General features: G+C 34.3%; 1 protein-coding gene and 2 long non-coding RNA genes across 3 annotated transcripts; 2 read left to right on the top strand and 1 right to left on the bottom strand.

Moving 5' to 3' along the window:
* Positions 1 to 816: 816 nt before the first annotated feature.
* LOC128212049 (uncharacterized) lies at positions 817 to 5,861 on the top strand. The gene is made up of 3 exons (XR_008257376.1): positions 817 to 932; positions 2,294 to 2,367; positions 3,261 to 5,861. It is a non-coding gene; the product is annotated as an uncharacterized LOC128212049 (long non-coding RNA).
* Positions 5,862 to 5,956: 95 nt separating this feature from the next.
* On the bottom strand, positions 5,957 to 7,758 carry LOC128210996 (uncharacterized). The gene is made up of 3 exons (XR_008257185.1): positions 7,273 to 7,758; positions 6,649 to 6,712; positions 5,957 to 6,199 (listed from the first exon to the last, which is right to left on the bottom strand). It is a non-coding gene; the product is annotated as an uncharacterized LOC128210996 (long non-coding RNA).
* Positions 7,759 to 7,977: 219 nt separating this feature from the next.
* On the top strand, positions 7,978 to 18,539 carry LOC128211529 (antiviral innate immune response receptor RIG-I-like). Its single transcript, XM_052916427.1, has 12 exons — positions 7,978 to 8,106; positions 9,597 to 9,689; positions 10,280 to 10,434; positions 11,280 to 11,464; positions 12,529 to 12,727; positions 13,567 to 13,735; positions 14,030 to 14,125; positions 14,349 to 14,521; positions 14,793 to 14,868; positions 15,995 to 16,222; positions 16,526 to 16,693; positions 17,238 to 18,539. Exons 1-12 carry the CDS (start codon positions 8,064 to 8,066, stop codon positions 17,831 to 17,833), a joined length of 2,181 nt encoding a protein of 726 aa, XP_052772387.1. The 5' UTR covers positions 7,978 to 8,063; the 3' UTR covers positions 17,834 to 18,539.
* The last annotated feature ends 332 nt before the right edge of the window (positions 18,540 to 18,871 follow it).

Here is an 18,871-nt window from a genome sequence, read left to right as displayed (position 1 = left end):
ACTTTATCTCTTCACATCCAAATAATTTTATTGACTTTGTCATTGCATGACAGAGATAATAATTGAAGAGACCTTTCTAAAAATGTATACTTTTATATACTTTCTGACATTCTTTTTTAAGTTCCAAAATATAGCAAAGGGTAGTCATCCCTTTGAATATAAAAACAGTAATGCTGAAGTCATTTATTTTATAAAGTTTTGTTTTATTAAACCTAGGAAGTAGGTAGGGAAACGTTTTGATGTGCTTTCCATCAGAATAGATGAAATGGTGCAATTTTTTTCTCCATATATTTAAAAAGCATTGGTTGGAATGAATAAAACAACTGTCATCTGGATGACATTTCTGGCTGGCTGACTTCTAGCTCTTTCATGTCGGGTGAAAAAAATGCTTATCTGGCAATATTGGCACTAGGTTTGCCTTCATCCATCTATCCCCGGGACATTAGATACACAAAGCATCTCCCACTATGGGGATTTAGACAAAAGTATTGGCTCCAGGGTGGGGAATTAGACACCCAAAAGGAAAACTTGTCTAATTCCCCTGGGTCTGCCCGCCGCCCCCCCCCCCCCTGGGGCAAAATATTGATAGGTGCATAGATCTACGAAAATTTCTACGAAAGCTCTTAGGGTGGCGTACGAACTTCGTAGACTAAAAAATGGCCGCCACAACAACAGAAATATTCTATATTGGCGATCTTTCATTTATTATGGCGTATTTTAACAAAACCAACTGCCAATTTCAAGACAGAAGACGATTCTGTGGAATCTGCAACCCGGTGAGTAAATTAACCGTTTTGACTAAATTTTCAGGGGACGCAACCTCGCGCCAACTTGAAAAACAAAATGCTCTTATTTCGATGCATTTCAAGAGCTTTGTTGTGATAAGAACACTGGAATATAGACTGAAATACTATCCAACCATTAGACTCATGGTATTTGAATTTTACGGTTTTTTTAATTAAAACAAACAAGCTAAAAACAGACTGATTTTATGACAGTGTTTACACTGATCTGTCATTTCATCTGTCAAAGTTTTTATCATTTATAATAACTTGCTTTGACTTATATTTACAAGATTATCATGTCTCTAATAGTGTTCAGAAATTCTAAATCAACATTGAAGCTTATAAATTTAAAAGTTGCCAGGGGGGTGAGGATGCGGGGGGTTAGTCCACCTAAATGGCCGTTAACGAGTCTTTTGACGATTTTTTCAATATGGCAGACTCGTGATGTCCACCATCCCAGCAAAAAGTAGCAAGCGGTCCTTGCGCAGAAAATCCTCGCGGCCACAATTTTGAAATTATCTCCGTTATAAATTCAAATTTCTACGCAAATATTATTGCCTACTAATACTATTAAACACATATTAAGTTATGTCAGTATGCCCTAAAAACATGTTAAGTTATCATAAAACACTTACAAGTGTTGATTGTTTATCAAGTATCCCGATATCGGTGAATCTGGGACAAATCTGACTGGTTGTGTACATGTTTAACGGTATTCGTGACCCATAATATATTAATGTGAAAATAACAACTCTAATGACAAATTAAGTCCAGTTAAGATCACTGTCGGATAAAAATTAAAAAAATTTGTCATTATTATTCAACATCGATGCATATTATTACAGTATACCATTTCGCCCGTTGTTAAATGGTAGAGAGTTGTAGCGTTACAGGGATACATAAGAAATGTCAAAATAATAAAAATGTATCCCTGATCACTCATTATTGTAGCTAGCGGGTGGGGTGGGATGGGTCAAAAAGTATTTTTTTAAAATATCCGGAGCAGCCAGAAGGTAAGCATAAGCTCTGGTCACAGTTGGGAGACTTGTTTGTCCCAAACTACATTTTTTTTTCAATTTTCTTGCGGCTCTGAAAACATTGCAGCTAGTAATGGGACTTGGACTGGGGACTCCGTGTTTGCAAGTTTGTGCTCTATCAACTTGGCTTACAGGCCCTTAGAACTTAAAATAACTTAAAACATGCAGTTGAATTGTTCAACCAGCTCGACAAACTGTTCCTGATAACTTAATTTGCAAACAATCTGACCTTTGTGGGTTAGTACTGGGACACACTCATGAACAGTATAATATTAGTACGGTAAACCTGGGTGCAAAAGTGGGACAGGTTCAGATCTTGAACCCCACGACTGATGACTACTTGAGCTCAAGCAATGGCTTTATTAAAACAGAAACCACCTTGCATTTAAAGAAAAATGCCAACCATATTTTAAGCTTCAGAAAAAGAACAGCCTGTTTATAAATAAATAGATTATTCATTTTTTATTTCAGATCTTGACATGGATCCAAGATGCTGGTAACTAGGCGGGACGGATTGTTACACAGAACTGCAGGTTTCTGGATGGGTAACTAAACTTCCATATTTCCGGTTTACTTGTGTTATTTATAAGCAAGATAAAAGTAAATACACCGTAAGAGCGAATCAAGTGGAAATCGTGCATTATGCATTATTTACAGTCAGTTTGTATCATTTTTTTTTACCAAATCTCAATTTAATACAACCTTTTAAGCTTATCATGCATATAGTTTGATGCACATTCTATAATTATAATATTAAAGATGTGCAGCATATATATGGAATGATCCACATCACTGGATACTGTATATATGTAACATTGCATGTGAAAATGCGTAGCAACAAGTGATATAAGACTGCTGAAAAAATTACATTGCAAGTTTTCATATTTATCTTCAAAAATTGATGTTTTATGCATTTTTCAAAAACATTAATTTGCGACAGAAATATGAAAAACTGCGATAAAATCTTTTGTCAGCATTCTTGTATCGCTGGTTTTCAGATGTTTACACAAAATTTGCTCATTTTTGGACAAAAGATAAAATATTATTAAAACTGTTAATCTGTAAGAGTGCGGACTTAAAGAAAACAAATGAAATAAAAAGGGTTTTTAATAATATCTGGCAGATAAGTCTGTTGTCAAAGAACCAAATTCAAGTCTGTCATGTCAGAGACAATACACTAATGTTATTGTATTATATTTGTATATGATGTATAGGTCCTAATTATTAGGTCTATAAATCCGGCTTTAAGTGATTTTGAGTTGTGCCCTTTATTTAACTGAGAAAACAACTGATGTTTTATTATACATATTTTACAAGTGGCTCTGTGAAATATTCTGTGACTGTTAAAAGATGTAAATTTAAAATATTTTGTATATGTACTGATTTTTTTTTTATCATTGTTTTTTTGCTCTTAAATAATTTTTGTTTTTCGTTTCAGAGACTCAGCGCCATGTCACAAATACTTCAGAACCTAGAATGAAAGTTACCGAAAGAGCAATAGACTTTCAAATCTCTACAAAATTCATCTTAACTGTTTTTCAAGGTGATACTTGAGACTACCAAAGACTTTTCAAGGAGAGAATTCACAAAACAGTTTATGCCACCATCTCATATCAAAGGATTGTGCTTGAGTTGAACAGCCTTCTAACAGAAACTGTTTCAAAACCTTCAATGGATTCATTCTGATTCAGTTTACCCTTGCTGTGATCTGAGCAACTATTTACATCAATTCAACATTGTAAATTGTTCAAACTTGAAAATTCTGTCTTCGTGCAACTCACATGAATCTATTTACTGTGGACTTTGATGTTGACTCTATACAGGAAGAAGAGACCATCTTTATACATGCTGGCATATCTTCTAAAAAGGAAACAAATATTATAACCAACATACTACACTGTTATGTCATCCAATGACTCAGCTACTGACTCAATTTATAAATACTTCAAAGGAAAAATGTCTCTGTCAATGTAATTACTGCTGTGCATAATAAGACATTTTTTATTATGCGCCCCTTCGAAGAAGAGGGGTATAATGCTTTGCACATGTCGGTCGGTCGGTACCGTCTACCGTCAGTAGACCAAAGCTTGTCCGAGTGATAACTCAACAATTCTTGGACGTATGGTCATCAAACTTGACATGAAGGTTGGGCCTGACCAGTAGATCATGTTAGGGCTCATCGGGTCAAAGGTCAAGGTCACAGTGACCTTGAATGGTAAATTAATTTTAAAGCTTGTCCGAGTGATAACTCAACAATGCCTAGACCTTTCGTCATCAAACTTGATATGGAAGTTGGGCCTCACCAGTAGATGACCCCTATAGAGCCAAAGATCAAGGTCACAGTGACCTTGAATGGTAAAAGGTTGTCCAAGTGATAAATCAACAATGCCTGCCCCCATGGCCCTCAAACTTGACTTGGAGGTTGGGCCTTACCAGTAGATGACCCCTATTGATTTTAGGGGTCAAAGGTCAAGGTCAAAGTGATCTTGAAAGCAAACTCGACAATTCCTGGACCAATCATGCCATTTAGTCTGAATGGTCATCAAACTTGACATAAAGGTTGGGCCTGACCAGTAGATGACCCCTTTTGACTTTGAGGGTCATCAAGCCAAGGTCAAGGTCACAATAACCTTTAATGCAAAAAAGATAACAAATCCTCTCTCAGGGATATCTCAACAATGCCTGAACCTATGATCATCAAACTTGACATGGAAGTTGGTCCTGACAAGGAGATGATGCTTATTGATTTTAGGTGTCAATGGGTAAAAGGTCAAATTCACAGTGACCTTGAATGCGAAAATGTTTCGAGTGATAACTTGACAATGCCTGTACCCATGGCCCTCAAATCTGACTTGGAGTTGTGTCTGGCCTGTAGATGAGTCCCTTTCATTTTAGGGGTCATTGGGTCAAATGTCAAGGTCTCAGTGACATTGATTGAAAAAAGCTTGTCTGTGTGATAACATGTCAATGCCTGAAGCCAAGTCCCTCAAACTTGACATTTAGATTTTTGTAGTCCAGCTGATGACTCATATGGATTTTGAGGTCATAGAGTCAAAGGTCATGGTCATAACACACTCTATCCTCACACTTTGAATGGTCATAATCTTAAAACTGCCTCAACGGCATCCAATGTCAGTGACTAATCAGCTGTCATTTTGGTCCATGCTTATTTCATTCAATTGTTCATATAATCCTGACAACATGGCGCTCAGGTGGGGGCATAATGTTTGACAAACATCTCTTGTTGATACTTGGCTCATTTTTTACATGTAGCTGTAACATTTTGGGCAACTTCTCAATTATTTTGTTTAAGACATTTTTTCATCCAGCTCATCTAAGCCTAAGTTAGTGTTCATGTTAACTTTTATGACTGCCTGTTTATTGTACTTTTTATAAATTATTTTTAATGACTTTTTCTCAAGAACCATTTGGCTAAGTATGTCTCCTCCTGAAATAGACTAATTCTTTTAGCTCCAGTTGTCTGTCTGTCCGTCTGTAACAAACTGTGTCTGCTCCATGTCTCTTTAATTTGAAGGATTTGATATAACTTCCCACAATGTACACCGTATTGAGAGGAAGCGTTTATTATTATAACTGTTGAGCAGTTTCTGAACTTGCCTGTACTATATCTTGCATTTACTTCAAGCTGTTAAGTGAACAATATAACATTGACCAATACAAGAAACTAAACCTTCTAGGTCACCATTTTGGAATAAAGTAATACTTAAAGCTCATATTTCCATAAGAATCTGCTCATATACAGTTTTAATAGCTTATACAAGTATATCATTTCAACATAACATCAGATCTTCCACTGTTTTATGTTTGCACCATTTTTTTTTAAACTTTGATTTATATATCATGACTTTTATTAACAAATACCAAACAGCAACTCACAGATCTATACTCATTTGGGCAGAATTTTGTAAATCCAAGCATTGTCATTTGATATTCAATGCTTTTTGGCAAATTGGGGCATTTTCTGTCACATTAAAATCAATATTAACAATAAATCTCCAACTTCAATATTTTCATATTTTTGCCCATTCTTTGCCAATTATTTGTTTGTCTATTGGTATACATGTATGTTTATGCATACTGTTTTTCAAAATAACGAATTAATAAAATGTTTGAAATATTTTATTTGTTCATAACTTATTTAATATAACAAAAAGATGACTGCATTTTGTTTTATTTCACATCATGATCACTCATAGAGCAAGACTTGAAGAAGTATAGTGATATAGCCACAGGTGTTTGTCTGACTTTCTCCTACCCAAGAGGGCATGTGTTTGAATCCTAAGTTGGAAAACACAGTTCAAAGGTCAGTTGATGTATCCTGATTGCAGGCAAAGAGAAACACTCTTTGATGGGCACCTGTAAAATAGAAGATACATAATCTTTACTATTATCCATAAAACGTGAAAGTTGTTAGTAAAATAAAAAAGAAATGGTCTAACATTTTTTTCAAATACAATTCTTGATAATATTTCTTGTAAAAGTACACATTTATCTTAAGAGATAAAAAAAACACTACAGTACAAATTTGTATTGTAAAAGCCATTTCTCAAATTCAAATGAAATGCCTGCATTGACAGTGATATTTGTATTAAGATTACATATATTGGTAAAAAATCGGTAGTTTGCAAGAAGCAGTAGCAAGTATTTTCTTATTTCATACTATGTTATAATGGCAATTGCATCTGTTTTTGAAAGACTGGGTCTAATAACACGAAAAAATATAATAATAATCCTACTCCCCGATTACTGTTTGCATAGTTTTTGCAATAGTTGGTTTAATCATACGCTGAGATATACAGTCATACCCAATGCTTTTCAGTGCTGCAACACTGCATCTCGGATGACTGAGCTTTTCTTTCAAAAGATTGCCTGCAATGAAAAACTTAATAAATCATATCAATAACAAACAAAGAGGATACTGTAATTGACAATAGGTCTACCTATTTGTAATGACAAATGTCATTTGTATACTGGTTAGTATATAGAATTATATATTAAAACATATTTGAGTGTGTAAACTTACATACCTTAAGGAAACAGTTCAAATAATATCCGCGAACTAAACTCTTTCTTAAATTTATACTTCCGGGGTTTTCAATCGAATAGAACAAATAATTAACGAACGTAATAGTACATTTACCTTTTGGGATGTGATTATTTAACATGTTAACGCCATAACAATTATTATACACAATACAAGCGATAAGAAATGAATATAGTTGGTATCGAAATGTGTCATAACCTGAAAACATTGCAATGTGACACAGGAAACAGCTGTTTAAACGGGTCAAACCATGCCGTAGCAACCGTAGTCGACAAAACGTTACCACCCACTATATTTATTAAAATAAATAGTAAATGTCTATTTTGATTATTCGAAAAGCAAAGCAGATCAAATCACTATTTGCGATTTTTTTTAGTATACTCACTTCTGCGGTTTTTGTACATTTTCGTCCAATCCTTCCCCATTTTGAAGAGTAATTACGTACGAAAGCGTTAATAAAACGGTCGCAGAAATCTTCGTATGCAACTTCGTACGAAGTGATCGCTTGCTTAACATTCATTCATAAAAAAATAGTCATGCATGACGAAAGTTGGCTCTTTAAATAACCACACTGTCAATAGTTGATAACAACGACACGATTTTGAAACCAGGCAGCTCTCCCTGTATAATTTTCTGCACATACACCAGAGGCACCGTCCCTCAGCACTTTCAGTGCTTTGATTTTCTCTTGTATTGAAATAAAAATTTGGACGATTTTATGGCGATGTAGTTAAGTTCCCATGGATCCGCTAGGGATCAATACTCATGTAATTGTTCGATGAACTGCCCTGACACTCCATTTTCCAGTGTAACACGCATCTTGTACTTAAAAAAGTGTTTGTTGAATAAAATACAATATAAAACTGTTTGTTTAAAACGAAAGTAAATTATTACCCTGTGGATACTGGCCACTGTTTTATGTACATGTAATTGCAATTTACTTTCGGTTTAAACAGACATTTTTCTTTTTTTCTTTTATTTTACAAACACTTTTCAAAGTACAAGTTATATCTCAAAAACTGAGTGTAGTGTACAATTGTTCCATTGGAATGCACTTTGTTTCGTTAAAATTGATAGGAAAATAAAGACCAATACCCGGGATCGAATCGGGTCGCTTTTTAATTTAGGCGATATCCAAATGTGACGTCACAAACCACGTGAGAAGACCAACTGACAATGGCGTCTTCACATATTTCTCTGGAGGATTTAAACCTATCTGGTAACTATTCGTCTATTTCATCTCTTATAAAGTGTTTTAAACTGACTATTGTTATTTGTTTTAACAATAATAAACGGATGATAGTGATTAACGACTTGTTTTTATCTACTGGAAATGAAAAAAAAACACACCAGGACAACGACAACGTTTTGTCAAGTTTTTTTCAATATAAGTGAAACAAATGAACGGTAATATCACACAATAATTTGTTTAAATTATTTTATATGTGTTAATGTTAATATAACCTGGTACAGTAGAATTGATCATCCCGCTTCCCTCCTTCAATTTCATCCACTTTTACGTTCACAACGTATATTGTTCATTTTAAGTACTTTTCACAACTATATATATGCAATGTTTATAATAACATGACATGATAACAATGTTACAAAGAGTTTAGAAGTATTAAATAATTAATGCTTTAACAACATCATAGCAACACATTACATACACAACATACAATGAAAATACAGTGGTACCAGTACACATAGCTTTACAAGGAAGAAAATAGATAATTGCCAGTTTCCATTTCTGTTACATAATACAAGTATTGGCATTTCAACTTCACATCATCTCGATCTGCATTTTAATCAAATAATACATATTAATTACGTTTATTCTATTTTTATTTAATGATTTGTCTTCAATGCTGGAGAAAAATTGTTTAAAAAAATGTTGAGTTACATTATCGTTATCTTTTTGTTCCACTTTAATACACATGCACTCTCGTGTATGTAATTTACCGAAACTGATAGTGAACATGCTGTACATGCAAGTTGAACGCGTAACAACTCTTATCTATCTAGTTCATTGTTGAACCGCATTCAGGAGTATTTATGAGTTCAATTCAATTGAAATAAATAACCCAACTGGCGTTCCGTTCCGATCCGGAAAACACCAAAGGGCTTAAACGAACTCGCTCATGTTTTGTTAAATGCACTTGATTATAACGAAATTAAGTGTGGAAAATCATTAGGAGTGTTAACACTATGATTCCAAAAGCTGGAACCCTTCGGCAAATGTTGATATATATTTGCTCAAATATCCTCTTTGAAGACCGCAATTTTCGTTAGCGCTAATAACGGCTTCGTTGTTGGGTAATTGGTTTACATTATCAAGTGATGTTATCAATGTTTTGTTTAAATCACTAATGTCAAAATATCCATCACTTTTGTATAAGTATTGGTGGCCTAGTGGTTGGGGAGTCGTTTGTCTAATCTATTCTTGACTTTAACGGCGTAGGCTCGCATCCTGGCAAAACCAAAATAGTTTGTATACCACATTTGCAATTTCGATATCATATAGTAAAATAATGATAAAATAAGTGTTTTCAGAGTAATTACCGGGAAAACTACTTTATGGTCCAAAAACATTGGCGGGTCTCTTTAAATATATACATTTTATTGTAGTAAATACGCATCTCTAAGTTAAACGTTAAATAGAAGTATTTATATTAACTGTTTAAAGAGTTACTTCACTGTATGTTTTAGGCGACCACGACACTGGAAAGAAAGAAGTGGATGTGACAAGAAACGAGCAAATGGTTAATAGCGAGGAAGAGTTTGAGATGGGTATTGCCACAGGTATATTTACCTCGGTGTTATTATCTATATTCTAGTTGAAAAAAGCAATAGGTGATGGTGGTAGTTGTGATAAGTGTTGTAGGAGTGGTGGTGTGGTGGTGATGGAGGTGGTGGTTGTGGCAACCTTATATAAAGATCAGAAGCCATGGAGAGTGATATAATTAACCGATAATCATAACATAAATGTTTAGTCGCGGATGATACTCACGTTTGGATATCATTATATGTTATCTTATTCTATGTTATCTTATATCTATTTTATTATACCAAACAACTATTGTGTACACACGTCTGCAATTGCGCAAGGAGTGAACAGTATCATATCTGCGATGATGTGATTCAACACTTTTAACGAACTTATAATTGCATATTACATTTAATGTGTTAAGGTGATTCGCGACAGTGGTGGTGGTTGTAGTGGTGTTAGAGGTGGTTAAAGTTACTGGGTATAGTGGTGGTTATAATGGTGGTTGGATATAGTTGTGGCTGTTCTGGTGTTGATGGTATCGGCTGTGGTGAGAAAATGATAAAAACTAGAAATTCGACGAAAAAATTATATGTATTAAGTTTATTAACGCGTTTGATTCCAGATCAAGACGATCTTGGAACGAATATCGATGACGTGGATATAAGTCTACGAGGTTACCAAGAAGAGTTAGCAAAAGAGGGTTGTGAGGGTAAAAATGTTATAGTGTTGGCTCCAACGAACTCGGGCAAGACCAGAGTAGCATGCAGAATTATGCAGGTAATCATAATGTAAAGATTGTCGAAAAATACTTTTCATAAATAAATTCGAAACAGTTTATGCTAGTGCTAAATTTCGTACCCTCGTATAGTTCATACGTTGTTTCATGAAAGCGTTTCAATTTTATGTATTCATTCGCTATGGGCAACATATTTTTTAAGATAGATGCATATGGTGAAACAATAATACAAAACACATTTTTTTAAAAATGTGGTTACTTTATATTTCATAGGGAAGTATTTTACTCGTTAGTTACAATATATAGACCAGTCGAAATGGTACTGATTTACTTGGTCGGCATTGCAAACTTATTTGTCTGTCTCTTGAAGTGTTTAAAACAAGCAACGCCTCGAACTCAAAAATAACTCTATTGGACCAATGTTTACAAAGTATGAATGGTCGGCCAGGAGTAAATTCCTAGTAGGACATTCTATCATATCAGTTTGCCAATCACAGTCTGGTACTCGAATGTACAATCAAATGTCAGGGTGTTAATTGTTTAAATGTCAAAATATCCATCACTTTTGTATACGTCTTGGTGACCTAGTGGTTAGGGTGTCGTTTGTCTAATCTTTTCTTTACCGGCTTGGGCTAGCATCCCATCAAAACAAAAATACTTTGCTAATAGCAAACGGTAAATCGCCATGTTTTTAAAATTTCGAAAGTTCTTGACTATTTCCGAGTATGCAATGAAATGGTCAATAATAATGCTGTTTAAGCTTCTTTGTTTAATCTCTGTACATTAAATCTTTACTTCGGGCCTTTTATTCTTTAATGCTCGTACACTTATTACTATATATTATGCCATGCGCAGTTATAAATTTATTTTAACATTTAAATTTAAGGTTCACCTCAGACAGAAAAAAGCAGAAAAAAAGAAAGGTCGTATTATATTTCTTGTTGAAAACGAAGCGCTAGCCATTCAGCAAGGAAAAGTTTGTGCAGAACTACTTCCTCTTTACAGGACAAAGGTGTTCAGCGGAAACGTCCAAAGGTCAAACAAGGACATGCTTTGGAACACCCTTGAAAGGCAAGTCACTGTGGGATTTTATTATATTTGAAACGAAATTATCATTATATCTTATAGCAAAACATATCAGATACGACAATCAATCTGATAACTTTCTTTTAAATTCATTTATTTAAGAACGATTGTGGAACAGGTTATTATAACATTATACTTCTCACTCTCGTTGGCATGATGTTATGCGAGTATGTGGTTTTGTGTTATGGACAACCGGATAACCAACTTGTCCGGTTTTGTGACCACAAACAAACTCGTATGCGCCAATGTCGGAATTTGCACCCACTGTTTACCTTGGCGACCCGGGTTCGATTCCTGGCCAGTTCGCATATAAGTTTGGTTTGTGGTTACCAAGCCGGACATTGTTATATATTATATAGTTGTGAAGCAAATACCTACAACAGTGAAAGGGTAATGGTACATCATACCACCATAGTGGGTAGTAGTGCCTGGCTTATATTTTGCACATACGGCCAATTGTTAATGTTTTAGAGTTGTGGAATATTGAATAAGATTTGTGCAAACTTGGCCTTTTTGGAGTTTATGAACGGAACTACTCTCACTCTTTCAGATGTATCACTCTGATTTATCGTACACATTACCGCTATAATCGGAAGAAGTGCTTAGCAGGCTTTTCGTGACATATAATGGTCATTTCTAAACGGAGTTGTGTTCTCTTGAATGCGGGATTTATTCACGTTTGGCTATATTGTGTTTGTGGAGCGAATTTCTCCTACAGTTTTAAAATATCACTCTGAATCTTTGCACACCTTACCACACGATGAGTAATAGCCTCTAGTGTATTTTTATTGACGCATTGCCATGACGTTAACATCAACTCCAGCCAACTTTTTTTGCATTATATTCCGTCGAAAACAGTTGTATTATTTTGGCTATATGAAAGATATTTTAATGACCTTGTGGAAAGTAGAAATAACTTGCCTTGATACAATATTAAAACATATATGATGACTTAATTTTTGTCTGGATTAATCAATACCATCCTGTCTCGTTGTAGCGTGCAGGTGTAGTTTTCACTGCTGTAATAGCTATATTTTAATGTATTGCAGAAGAGACATCTTTGTTGTAACGGCACAGATTTTTTTGAACGATTTAAAGGCAAAGAAAATTGAAAGCGTCAGAGAATTTTCCATGATTGTGTTCGACGAATGTCATCACGCAAACAATGAACACATGTATAATGAAATTATGAGGCGATATCTTGACTTAAAACTGCGGGGAAAAGTTGACTCTCCTGAACTTCCCCAAGTGAGTATCCATCGACGTTGCGTATTTTGTTATTTAATCTCACAGTATTGAGCGGCTTGTCCGTCAATAATCAAAACCATTTGTCCGACTATTAAGTAATACATCTTTCGACAAGTGTTTAATTATGACATTTAGATGTCATTTAAAAATATGAATAATGTGTTCATGATAAAACTATCGACATAGTGCTGTAAAAATGGTAATCCGGTCGCCCGAAATAGGTGTAGTAACATTTAATGACTGATGCATGTTTTATTTAGTAACCATGACTTAACTGATGTAAATAAACCTACTTTTTAATTAAAGAGACGCTGTTGAAAGGGCAAACGGCAACACACATTTTTTCTTGTAACTCAACTCCCTAGTGTTCATTTTATTGGCTTAATTTGTATGTATATACTGAAGCAGTTGCGGCTAAGCATGATTAAAGTGACGTATTTAATATCAATACACGCACCTGTATACCAAACATAATTTGTGAGTAATTAACGTTTAACTACGTATTAAATAATGCGTTCATGGAAAAAAATAATTATTGAAAGCAAGACTGTAACCGTGTTTGTAATAGCTGAAAACGCACAAATATTAGTCCTTAAATATTTACAGTGCCGTCTCATAAGGTAGAAATACCGTGTTTTCTGCACCTTTCTTTCAAATTAAAACACGGCATCCTTCACAAGAACCATTGTTTTCGTGATGTAATCATCCTTTTCGGTAAATTATAACAATTGTAATAATTGTGGTACATCTTATTTGAGAGTAAGAGTGCATCTTTAAACAGACGGTCATATATCAAGCTTCATCCCTCTCTGTAATTTCTATATAATCCCTCTTTGTAGATTGTTGGACTTACAGCGTCTTTGGGCGTTGCTGGAAAACCAGAACGGGATCAGGGAGAATATCATATGAAGAAAATAATGGCAAACATGGACGCAAAGTTTCTTTGTACAGTGAGGAGGCCAGATTCAATAAGAGAATTGAAATTATACGTGAACCCGCCAGTTGAAAGTACATATGTATTGTATTTGTTTTGACGAAATGACAACGGTCCATTTTTGAAGTTTGCTTATGCGCCATTTGGAGTTGTTTAGTGGTTTTAAAGTTGGAAAGTGTTGCGTTTTAAATTTTAACAGAAGTTAACATGAACGTCTTGACATTTAACTTTCCTTCATCAAGTTAATAATAGTCGGGGTCATATTTTTCGATTCAATTACAATTTAATAACAAATGATTAAAAAATAAAAACATTATTTATGTAGAGATATATGAATAAGGAGAGCAAGTGCTCTTTTGTTATTACAGAACTATTGTCCGTACCAGGAAGAGCTGACGACTTGTTCAAAAACGAAGTAGAGAAAATAGCCAAGCGCATCTTCGACCATATGGCAAAAGATCCAGGTTAATTTATGATATAAGTGATTACAGAGCATTTTTAACAAACTATTGTTTTCGACAAATATTATATCAATATAATTGTACAGTTTTCAGTTTAATAAGGAAGATGATATTGTTTTGTGTTTTTCCTTATATTTTGACAAAGATTTTTAAACAATTTCAAACCATTCGAAAGAATGCGAACTCTGGAAAAACTGTAAGGTATTTGATGTCTTTATTAACCTAGCTGTACGGAATGCTGCTCCAGAAGATAAGTTTATACAGAAGACATGCATATTGCCAGCAACATTTGGAACCGAGAAATATCAGCAATGGAATGCTGATTTCGTGAAAGCTATCGCCAAAGTCCAATCAGAAGACATCCGCCGAGTGATAAATCCTCATCGAATACATTTAGAGGTAATTTGTTTTAATTTCAAATTAAGTTAAGCAGTTGAACATGGGTAACGCTACCACATAGTAATGTTTATACAGATTTTTTTTTGTGATTTTGTTAAAAAAAAAACAATAAATCGCGTGTCAGTTTAAAAATAGTTCATGTATACGAACGGCCTTTGATAATAAATAGTGCTACAGATTATGTACATATTGTGCTCAAAATTAGATTTTTCTTACTAATTAAAATGACGTGTAAAATGGGATACAGAAGTAGTTTTATGTGACATTTCAGATGTACAACAAAGCCTTAATGGTTCATCGTGATGCAAGGATAAGAGATGCATTGGACATTCTTAAAGAGTTTGCAGGTGATATTTGTATCTAGTCTTTCAGCACTTGGTAGTTTTTTTTTATCAAATTACCTTAATTCTTTTACTTTATTACGCAATGTGTCTTCAAGTCGATGTTGAAAGGTCATAAACTCGATTAAACTTTAGGGAATTACTGTTTCCCCGACAGCTCCAGGCGGTAACCCTGACATTTGTTAATAACTTATTTAATCCATTTGTGTTCTGTCGGTGTTTTTATGGCTTATAAAGACCCTGTAACATTAAAGTGACACTCTTATTCAAAATCGATACATACACATGTATAACAAACAAATTCTTTCACTGATAAACCTTTGCTACTTACTAAATAATGCATTTATGGAAAATATTAATTACTGAAAACGATATTGTAACCGTGAATTTATTAGCTGGAACCGTAAAAATATTAAATGATTGGTGAATGCTAAAAGATTTTCTGTTATCTTCTGTCGTCTCATAAGGTAGAAATACCATGCTTTATGCAATTTTCTTTCAAACTTAACTCGGTATCCTTCATAAGAACCATTGTTTTCAACATTTAGACTTCCTTTTTGGTATATTTAAACAATTGTATTAATTGTGGTAAATCTTACTTGAGAGTAAGAGTGCATCTTTAAACTTTATGTGGTATTACAAGAAATAGTTTGTATGTTGTATGAGAATCTATCATGTGTTTCCAGTACGGATAGAAAAATCTTCTTGCATACCTAAAATATTTGGAAAAATTGGCGTAGAAAAACGCACTTTTGTACATGTCACCAAAAAGCGTGTGCTACGTTATTTACTGACGTCATGAAGTATTTTTACATCACCATTGACGTCAAAACATTCCTCTAAATTCGCGTTTATACGCTTATGCGCTTCATTGAAATGACATTTATACTTTTAGTAAACCATACAATAAATGAAAAATGAGGTGGCCCGTTGTTGCGCCCGACTCAATTATATGGGGGGCGGGGTTTTCCAGCACTGGTCACATGGCCGGAAAAACACGCCCGGTATGCAATAATATACCAGTTTATATGTGGCATAATTATAAAAACAACAGGATACGCATGCACTACGAGTAAAGACAACTTTGATAAATGTGTCGTTGTAAGCATTTACACACATACTTCATTCTTAGAACCTCGGAAAGAAACATTTGCCAACGAACCAGAAAACCCCAAACTGCTCAAACTAGAGGAGATACTGTTAAGGGTCCTTTGCAATGACCAGAATGCCCGAGGAATCATATTTGTGCGAACAAGGGAGTTGGCTCAAGCATTGGTTAAATGGGTGAACGAAACAGATAGTTTGAACGTTCTTAATGCTTCCGAATTCGTCGGACAAGGTGTTTCAGCTTCAGTTGGAGGTTTGGTATTTCATTGATTAGAAATGTCAGATAACAATTTGTGTTTAAAATAATGAATGACATTAACTTTAAAAGTAACATCTCGTATATCATCATTTGTACAATAAACGTTATTAGTATTTTCGACGATTATGATGTTATATATAAAAAAATTCTAGAGTGGAAGATTTAGGGTAAGAAAAGGTCCAGCATTTTCAATATTAACTTACAATAGAGATTTTATGTATTGTAGTAATCTGTATGGTATTCTATTGATTTATTTGAATTGCTTCTGTTTTAAAAGGGTAAATATATTTCTGATAGGGATGACAAAGGTTGGCCAGAAAGATGCGCTTGAGTCCTTCAAAGCTGGACAACACCGACTTCTTTTTGCGACGTCTGTAGCGGAAGAGGGTCTTGATATATCTAAATGCAACCTTGTGATTCGTTATGAACATGTCACTAATGAGATCGTTAGACTTCAGTCGAGAGGTAAACACTTGAAGACAAACAGTTGACGAAGTTAGAAATAACATATCAGTAAACTGATTAAATTACGAGTACCGACAAGTAAATGATAATTTATTTTGGCTATTACACGAAATAAATTACTCTCGTGTCCATTTCTTAGTAGAAACAAGTAAATAGGTTCTTTTTGATAGGCCAATAAAATATACCCCTTTGTGGGGATCAAGCCCTCGACGTCGTTGGCGTGTGGCGGAAGCATTAACCATTATACCACTCTCACCATTTACAATCACATATATCGACATTAATAGAGACAATTATGCTGTCGTAAGGGTAAACATCAATACAAGTATTTACAAAATTGAAAAAGGAAGGTATATTTTGTTGAAAAGGATAAAAGTATCGCGTATGACAGAATTAAATATAACGCTTTAGCAATTATTAATACTAGTGTGCTATAAATAAAGTTAAAGAAGCAAAATGTGATAACAGTACATATTTCTTGTGATAATAGTACATATTTTTCTTGCTGATAACCCCATTTTTAATGAAAAGGTACTAATTGTAGGGCGAGCGAGAGCGGAAAATAGCTCGTACTATGTTATTGCGGAGGAGGGGTCATGGATTCTGGAAAAAGAGGAAAAGAATCGTCGATGCGAGGAACTTATGGAACAGATTGTTGCACATATACAAGTATATATTGAAGATCATGCAAATATCTGGGAGAGAGAGCTCTTAGAAATTCAAGAAAAAATTAAACAAGAGGAAGAAAGACAGTCTCAAAAAAGAGAGCTGAACATGACAGATGCAAGTGGCCGCTTTGAATGCTTCAATTGCAGTTCCTTTATTTGCTTGTCTGACGACATTAGAGTCATAAAAGGGTCACACCATGTTATCATTGATGAAGATGCGAAACGACGCCTTATTCTCAATAGAGGGGCTCCAACATTTACTGAACCAGAAGGGGCACAATATGGAGGGACCTTGTATTGCGCAAAAGAGGAATGTCGACGAAAACTCGGATCGATTTGCACTTACAAAGGCTCTGAGTTTCCACTGGTAGAGATAAAGAGTTTCAGGATCGTTGATCATTTGGGAGAAGGCCACTCGTTTAAAAAATGGAAAAAAGTTAATTACAGAATTAAGGAGTTTATATTTCAATAGTTGGATGTTGTTGCCGAAAGACTTGCCAATGTGCAGGGTAGTGTCATTTTGTGTTTGTGGAAACGTATTGTTATGTGTTTTGTGAAAAAAAAAGATGTTTACTAAATTTAGGTATTTGGCGACACTAAAAATAATTGAATAATTGAAAATACTTTATTCAAAATAAAATTATTAAGTTGTTGATTCAAATGCGATGGTATGTGCATATTGAATAGTACAGTCGTTTATCGCTAACACTGATCCACGTCATTGTGTTGTTATTTAAACACTAATTTGACTGCATTTTTCTAATCTCGAACCATAACAGTTCGTGGGGCGAAAGCCTGAATGTACCTAAACCTTTTACATTGTTACATCTCTTGGTACTTTCTTTCATTCACCCCACGCACAGACTTGTTTTTATTTGTCAAGAACAGTTTATCTGTACCCTGGTACTTGCCTTGTAACGGCTGAAAGACTAATGGTAAATGGTATTTTATGATGTTTTTATTTATTTATTGTTTTACATTGTCCTTATTTGTTTCTATATAAAATTATTTATACATTGCAATGATATCAGTATTTCTTTCTCTATTAAGAACATTCATATATTGTCTGTGATTGCTTTTTCTTGTTATATCAATGACTTAGTCAAGTGTATTTAAAAGGATAAATGAGGAAACATAGAATACGTATTCTTGTTATGGATGTAGTAAAGCTAACAGTAAAAAAGAGTTGTTATTTGTTATATGTAAACACACCATGGAGATGATGGAGCTAAAGATCATTAAACTAATATTGCACAAGTCTAACATTACTGTTAACTTTCAAATTGTTCACAAATTGTCCTACCTAAAGAGAAAATTTATATTCTAATTCGATCCAAAAGTAATATCTGCTTATATGCAAGTTACATTCAGAAATGAACTAATTGTGTAATTGACTTGTTTAGTTCTTTGGTCGTTACTAGTATCTTGCTACGTATGATTCCTAAGGCGGTTAGTATCATTCTTAAGTTTAAATCTTCAAGTGGGACCAATATCTTTCTACATATAATTT

This window comes from Mya arenaria, chromosome 12 (genome assembly GCF_026914265.1).
Source record: "Mya arenaria isolate MELC-2E11 chromosome 12, ASM2691426v1".
In the NCBI taxonomy this organism is placed as follows: Eukaryota; Metazoa; Mollusca; class Bivalvia; order Myida; family Myidae; genus Mya; species Mya arenaria.
This window is presented reverse-complemented; position numbering and strand designations above follow the sequence as displayed.

What these genes read in the sequence shown, in the direction of transcription:
- LOC128211529 (XM_052916427.1), top strand. Translation starts at nt 8,064, where the DNA reads ATGGCGTCTTCACATATTTCTCTGGAGGATTTAAACCTATCTG. An exon ending in ACTCTCCTGAACTTCCCCAA is followed by an intron (nt 12,728 to 13,566) that starts GTGAGTATCCAT and finishes CCCTCTTTGTAG; the next exon opens with ATTGTTGGACTTACAGCGTC. An exon ending in CGTGAACCCGCCAGTTGAAA is followed by an intron (nt 13,736 to 14,029) that starts GTACATATGTAT and finishes TTGTTATTACAG; the next exon opens with AACTATTGTCCGTACCAGGA.